General features: G+C 32.8%; 1 protein-coding gene across 3 annotated transcripts in view; it reads right to left on the bottom strand.

Annotated features, from left to right (window-relative positions):
- The window catches only part of LOC18598663 (rhomboid-like protein 20), a 15,640-nt gene extending 8,626 nt beyond the window's left edge, over positions 1 to 7,014 (bottom strand). For all 3 annotated transcript variants that reach the window (XR_001928253.1, XR_001928252.1, XM_007028267.2), the window contains exons 1-6: positions 6,743 to 7,014; positions 6,528 to 6,628; positions 5,111 to 5,251; positions 2,192 to 2,258; positions 1,402 to 1,553; positions 1,215 to 1,316 (exon numbers count right to left, since the gene is read on the bottom strand). Coding sequence is in view for 1 of the 3 variants with exons in the window: in XM_007028267.2 (XP_007028329.2) it covers positions 1,215 to 1,316; positions 1,402 to 1,553; positions 2,192 to 2,258; positions 5,111 to 5,251; positions 6,528 to 6,628; positions 6,743 to 6,767 (588 nt within the window). In the remaining 2 variants the exon portion in view is untranslated. The remainder of the gene's footprint in view (positions 1 to 1,214; positions 1,317 to 1,401; positions 1,554 to 2,191; positions 2,259 to 5,110; positions 5,252 to 6,527; positions 6,629 to 6,742) is intronic.

Genomic DNA, 8,074 nt, shown 5'->3' on the forward strand with positions numbered 1-8,074 from the left:
TCCAAAAAACTAAACAAAGACTGGGTAGTACACACACACACACACACACACACACACACACAAAGCCAGATTGCAGATGAAGAAATTTAAAAAACTGTTATAAAATCTAATATAAATCTCAAAACAAATGAAACCAGAAAAATATCCTCATAAATTACTCAAACTAAAATTATGGCATATTATCTTCAAAAAAAATATGTAATATTAGTTTATATGATAGAGAGAGAAAATAAACAAGTAATCAAGAACCTGATTTGATCTAAGAGGAAGAAAAAGCTGTCAAAGCCTGTGGAGAGTTTATGCAAATAAAGACCGTTAATTGCATTACTTTTTGGCTTATCCAGCAACAACTTGCAATTGGATTAGAGAGAGATAATGATAGATGAAGAGACAAAAGGACTGGTAGATCTGAAGCTGCAAATTTTGGTGAGAGATTAGATTAAGAGAGTAGCAGCTGCTGGGTGCCGGATTTAGTGCTGGGTGGCCAGATCAGTGACCCAGCTGCCCTAACCAGTGTCTAGCATATCAATCTAGCGTGGGATGCTAAAGCTATGATTTTTGGTGACAGATCAGAGCAGATGTGAGAAGAGACAGGAAAGGAGTGCAGAGGCAGGAGAAAGAGAGAGGAAGGAGATGAGACAGAGAGTAGAAGGAAGGATGAAGAGAGTAGCAGCTGTGGCTCCCGTTTTGTAGCTGGATGGCCAGATTGGTGACCCCGCCACCCTAACTGGCATCTTGCATAACAGTGTCGTCAAAGAAGAAAAGAAGAATTTGACCTAAAAATAACTGTTTTAAGTTCAAGGTTCCACATACTCTTTTCCCCTGCTTTTTATATCTCTCAAACTCAAAGGACCCTCATTTTGATACCATACAATTATACCAATCCAGATAAAACACTGTGCAAAGCAAGCACACATGCATGCAAATGCCTTCACAAACACGTAACTTCACTACTCCTTGAAAAGTATAAAGTTTATGTGCATAGCTAAGAAAATCTTATGCCAATGGGTTTTATTATTGCTGATCCCTTGCATGGGACCATTTGTCAATGGGTTTACTACTGAAAATGTAGCCACCATTACTGCAGTCAAAATCATATTGAAATGTATGGCTCAGATGAAAGTTCTACAAGAATGCATGTTGTCCCCATGTCTCCAAAAAAGGAAAGTAAAAGAAGCAAAATTTTCTAACTCAAGTATCAGATGGTAAACAACCTTAGCCCTGCGGATGTGAAAGACATTTAGACGATATAATGAACCAGCCAGGATGCCACATATCCCTGGCAAGAGAGATCTTTTCCAAGACGATAGAAGAAGCTGCAAGAAAAAAACTGAAGTTAATCGTTAGGCCTCAAGGTAGAAGGTAAACAATAAGCAGTAAAACTAATTGCTCGCTGTATACCTGAAGACCAGCTAGATATATGAAAGACTTATTGGAGAAGCGAACACCAAATATACGAAACCATGTTGAAACTGGGATGTCAAAATAAAATGGTACAAATGAGGCAAATATGAGGCCATAAGGTCCAGAAGTGAGCAGGTTAGCTGTGGGATCTGCAAATATTAAATATCAAGTCAATTTCCCATCAACATCACCAATTCAGCACAGAGAACTAGAATAGTTAACCATGCATACAAATGATAATGAAAACCTTACATGCTGATGTTTAAAATCTATCTTTAATAAAAATTTAGAAAAAAAAAACAAAAAATTATTTTCTTTGAAGCCAAGATATAAAAGCTAGATCATGAGTTATCGACCGAGAGTTTAACACTACTCAACAGGTAGATTATTATGGCTACTTTATATAGTAGCCAATATGGCAATGACAAAGAAGTAAGTGGTTTGATCCCAAAGACCAAATTCTATTCATTGCTTAACGACCCCTATCCTACCAAACGATACTTAGAAGAACCTGTAAGCAGGAGATTTCCTTAGAATTCCCCTAACTACATATATGGAGTTTTTTTTCTCTTTTTTTTTTTTTTTGTTTTTTAAGGTTCGTTGTCTAGTAGCATGTTTCTAATTATCCATTTGTAAAAGAAGTTTGAATCCTGACTGGAAAACTTATTACCAAAAGAAAAAAAAAAGTAGAGAAACTGAGACAGAAAACATAAGCAGCCTGAAATATTAATGTAACATAAACTTATATTAGAAAGAACATGGCATGGAATGATATGACAGTGCATACCTTTAAGAATAGCTAGAGCCATAACCTCAAAGAAGAATGAAACCATTACTGAGAACAAGATAAAGACCTGCATAATCAGGGCAGACAAAAAATTACATAGAGGAAAGAAAAAAGAGCACATACTTTAGTTTCTGCATGAGTATTAGTTGCCAGTTTAAAATCATAGGAGGATCTAAACATAATTCAAACTGATAATCTCTTCAATTGATAATATTCACTCTCATCTATAGAATATCTGAGTGCTATCATCGAGATCTATAGATGCAGCTCGCTCTATCAATTTCATACAAAATTCAATGATCTTATAGAATAACTCCTCTGGATGGGTTGCCATAGGTTAAGTGGCTGACTAAGTTTTACAACACTGGACAATTCATGTTGTCTTTGGCAACCTAAATTCGGGTTTGGATTTCAAATTTCTGAATTTAGAAATCCTTTGTATATAAATAAATCAAGAATATGAAATCCTACATTATCATCAAAGTCCAATTCACTGTTCGGATAACTTTAGACTTTGATTTGAATTCAAATTAATATTTTTATTCCATTATACAAAGAATTAATTGCCGAGGTAATACAATCAAACTATGCCAATAAGATCTCTATCTCTCATTCCCCTATTGCTTCCATCTCTTTTTCTTTTGATTTATCACCACTTTATGGAACTGAAACTCTCTCTCTCCAACAGTCCAGTTTCTCACTTTAGAACACACAAAGTTCCACAGAAAGAGAGAGAGAGAGAGAGAGAGTTAATTCACTTTAGACAAAAGGAGTTAAGGAGAGCAAGGGGAGAGAGATGAGATCAAGAAGATAATGATTAATTGAAACATAGAAAGATCAAAGACGGTGGGATGGATTTGTTTAAATACTAGTCCCAGAATAAATTGTAAATCCTAAAATTTGGGCTTTTAAAATCCTTAGCAGATTTGGTTCAAATACAAATCATTGTTGTTTAGAGGGCAAACAAAGAATTTGGAATTTAAAATTCATATCGCATTTCAAACAGTAAATAAACCACATAGCATGGGATTAAAGAAGATGATGACAGGAAGAAGAAATAATTTTTGAGGACTCTTCACAAATTCCATAAGCAATTTCAGTTTCCTCTTACATCACAAATTTATGAATCAAATAAATTAATCTTTCATATGGTAATTTCTCCATCAAAAGATATTTGTATAAACCCCAGTTATTGATTCATCTTTTAAAAACAAAAATCATTTGATTCATAAATTTCAGATATATGTATACCCAGTTTCCTTTTACACCCCAAATTTGTCATAAAACTTGTAGGTTTTCACTTAAAGAATAGAAGAATCATATTGTTAATTACTTCCCTCTTTAACAGTGGAGAACAGTACTCCCATCTCATGGAATATTTTAGCAGTTAAAACCAAAAACAGATTAATATCATGACCAACACAGGAAAATGAATAATCTTTTCATAAAGATCAACCAATTAACAGTCCTTCAGTGCAATCTGAATAGATGAAATCAAGGCAAAGTTTTCAAGAAATAAATCTCCATCTAAAGAAGAGAATAACTAATAGAAGAACATGGACAATAAGTGCATAGGAGAAATTACTGTAGCTGATATCACTACTTGCTGCAACAATAGTTAATGAGGGAGAGCTGCCAGTGGTAGCAGCAGGTGATTGAAGGTGGTTGTCTCTACGTAACACCGAAAATGTTGGTCATAACTTTTCTTCCCTCTTGGGAAATTTTATCCTATTTTCATGAAGAATAAAGAAACTGAGCCTTAACAGTTTCCAATTTCTCTGCACAGGTGGTGTACAAACCAATTTTCACCAAAACCAATACATGGCTCTCTCTAGTTCCCTTCTGCTCCAATACAGCACTGTGCCATGATGCAGCAGCTGTACTTGCCCAGCTTGGACATGTCCACCTAAAAATCCTATTCCAACCAATATGCAAACTTGCCTACTTTTCCAGATTTTGGAAGAGATGGAAATAAAAAAAATAAAAAAAAAACGCCAAGCCAAAATCAAGTCAGTAGCAAATAAGGAGTTGTTGCAACCTCCTGCAGTTTTTTTAGCTTCTTTCCATGGCTATTATTGGGAAATCAGAAGATGTGATGGTGGGGTAGGTTGGCATGTGAGAGTGGGTATGTCGATGTGAGCAAGAGAGACAAAAAGTATGATACAGACTAGGAGACGGTGAATGTTAGTAAAAGAAATGACATCAGAAGAAGATCCCTCATGTGGATATTTTACTTATACCCAGGCTGCTATTGAGTTTAATGTCATGTCAAAATAAACTTGAACAAAGTAAACCTAAATTTCAATTGCACAATGCAAGCCCAAAGATTTGTAGCCAATTTGATTCAATAAAAGAAGCCCCCATGATTTTAAAGAACTAAATTACGGTAAAAGTATTAAAAATGACTAAATTTCTGTAAATTATGCTACAAATAGCACTATCTCAAAACGGTGAATCAAAATGCGATGGTATGTAGGAAATACCATTCCCAGAAGAAACAAAAATGTTAGTTTGTATGATACTGACAACCTTGGTCAAATCATCAAGCAAGTAGGATTTCAAAACTTGAAGAAATTTATGTTTCACTTCCAATCATGCCACATTCTGCTAAAGAGTTATGTTTACGAATTTTCTTTTCATTTCATTGTTAATTCTTATTGTTTTTAGTATCCTATTACATTTCAATTTCACCTTTTTCTTAACACAACAACGAACGGCATTCTTTCAGGTGTTTCTATTCTTTTTGCATGGCAGAGCCTCTATTAATAAGGCCTTAAGAATATCAGTAAAGTTTGGTTACCTCAATGTACTTCATCAGAAACATACATTCTGTAATAATAGTTTAACTCTCTGCATATTGGGTGTAACATTTAAGACAACACAACAGAATGGACTAGCATAAACAACATGATCACTCACTGAATACTTGTTGGAACCAATCTGTCTCTCAAACACCCTGAAGTAGTATAGTAGATAAAGTCCAAACATCAGTTCTGGAGTGGATGAAAAGGCAAAAACTGATACAATTAACTTCCATATGCTAAGTTTTCTGAAAATATCCTGTCATAAAATTGAAATGATCCAATAAGAGTTATACACAATAAATTGAAAAGCACATGGCATCTTTGAATAAATAAATGCAAGATCATTAAACTGATTAGCCATTTACAACCTAGAAATACAAACAATATTTTATTATCACTTAATTTTTGTATCTTTTGCCGTTTGACAGTAGAGTTCAGGCCAAATCTCCTCACAATTCCTCCCCTCCCCCTCGCCACCTTATTCCCATTTCTGAGAAAATGACCATTGCTTTACCATCTGACTTTATTCTCTCACAACAATCCATAAAATTACTTTCCACGAGACAAACTAAGCTTTTGACAACAGGAAGCATACTTCCTGAATTTGTTTTATTCAGCATATAAACACTTAAACTGTGAAGAGGGACATAAAAGAAGGAATAGCCCCTTTGGTTTCACTTATCTAAAATACAATGTGCCAATGTCTGTACACTCAACAAATAACAAATTGACAGCAGTCACAATACTTGTTTAAATGTCTCAAAACAACAAAAGTTGCATCAACAACTTTGACATCAATTCTTATTCCTAAAGAGGGACACAAAGATGATTTACAGTAGCAAAATTACTTGATTTTGAGCCAACTTATGATGGCAACGTAGGAAGAGGAACAACTCATTCATAATTCAATATAATCCATACCCTTGTTTTCTTGTAAGGTGAATTTCATGTATCTTGGAATTTTGCATTACAACAATATCTCAACAACCTAATATCTTTACCGTAAGATTACTAGAAACTAATTATAAATCTATGAAACATCTAATAATGTGCAGCAACCAATCAATTTAGAAATCATTATGTTAACACGTCTCAGCAATGCCATCCCTCAAGCAAGGGATGATAAAAACAAAATGAAACAAAAAAAGGCAGGATCTGAGATTAATCAGTATGACTATTATAAAAAAAAAAAAATGAAACAGATTTGTAATTCAATATTTAGAAAAGCAATGGCCAGTCCTTGTAAATTAAAAGAAACAGAAACATAAGAGCTTATACTGAAATTTAAATGGTAAATAAAAAATACAAGATAGAAAACCCTACAATATCAATTCAGAAAATAAAACAATAATAAAAATGCTACAACATGAATTCACATTGAAAAGTAAACTTAAAGACGTAATACAAGTCATACCATCTGGGGATCCTATATAAAACATTTGAATTAAGAAACGAAGGAAAACATAGAAACAAACAATCGACCCAGATTCAAAGCTACAACTCTTAAACGTAAAAGGCAAAACAAGAATTACCTGATAGGACAAACCAAGCTTGAAAGAACGGCCTTGGATCCCAAAGAATACGGTGAAGAGAGCACAAGCAATTAAAAAGATTCTAGTCACTGGAGCATTATCTGCAACCACAAACCAAAAAAGAAATAATAATCATGATCATCATATTTTCAAGGAAAATGAGAAGGTCATGGTAAAAGCCTAAGAAAATAAGAAGAAGAAGGACTTGTACGCACTGAAACCGGAGGGGCCGCCGTTCATCTTTCAAAAGTTGGTAGGAAGGAGGAAGCAACGACCTCTGCTTTCGAATTTCACCTCCTTTATATAAAAATTTCAATAAGCTTATAATTTGGAATTTTTTCCCCTTTTGTCTTTGGCTTGGGACGGAATTACAGAGAGTAGAGTCAAGTCGTCTCCCCCCCTCGCTCTCACCAAAAACGAAAAAACAGTCCCCTCTCCGTCTATTCCTTTTCTAGCTTCCCCTTTCTCTCCTTTTAATTTTTAGGACGGCAATGATCATTTTTTCATTCAATATTTATTAAAAAATTTTAATTTAAGATTCAACACTTTCTTTATATCAAATTAAAATGTAAGTTTCATTTTTCATTGAAACAAAATTAATTAAAAATAATAATGATTATCCTTATTGAAACTTATTTATTAAGAGTTATCCTTGACCTACAATTTTAAAACTATTAATATAGTTACTAATTGTTTTTTCATCGATTTTCTGTATTGAGAAAATTACAGAAATAAAAGATCGGCTTTTAAAATTAAAAATTTGATTAATTTTAGATCCCAATATATGTCTTCTTTTATTCTTCGTGGTTCTCTTTGTTGATTAATTTTGCAACATTTCTTCCTTGTCTTGTTTCTCATTCGAACTTTTCATTAAGGGAGTCCAATTAAATTTTTTAAAGAAAATTATTTATATTTTGCTTTGGTAAAAGTCTTTTATTCATTAAACTAAAAAAAAAATCTCACCACAAGAGTTACTTTTTATTTTTATTTTATGCTAAACACTTACATAAGTCTTTGAATTATATCAAAAAAAAGTTAATTAAACCTCTATCTTTTTATTACATTTAATTAAGTCTCTAAATTTTTATTTTACATCAAATAAGTCCCTTTTCACTACGTTAATTTTTATTAATTAACGATACACATGACACTTTTATGTCACATAGTAAGTTAACAGATCTTTTTTATAATATCACTACCTTGTGGCATGTTGACTTGTTATTTTAATAATGTCACTGTCACGTGATAGGTTAACGTAAACATTAAATGTTGTTGATTAAGCTTTGTGTGCTTACTTTTTTGTCTAACACATATCAAAAAATGATTGACTTAAAGATTTAAAGCAAAAAATAGAAAAAAAAAACTTAATTACTTTTTTCCATAATGTAATAGAAGATAGACATTTTATGCTTAACAAAATGAATCATTTTAAAGCAAAACTTACTAAATCATGTTAAACCAAAAAAGAAAAAATCTTTGCTTGATTGTGTATTTTTATTGGCCTAAATATGAGTTAAAAGTTAGATTTTTTAGTGAAATTAGTGAGA

This window comes from Theobroma cacao, chromosome 5 (genome assembly GCF_000208745.1).
Source record: "Theobroma cacao cultivar B97-61/B2 chromosome 5, Criollo_cocoa_genome_V2, whole genome shotgun sequence".
Classification (NCBI taxonomy): domain Eukaryota; kingdom Viridiplantae; phylum Streptophyta; class Magnoliopsida; order Malvales; family Malvaceae; genus Theobroma; species Theobroma cacao.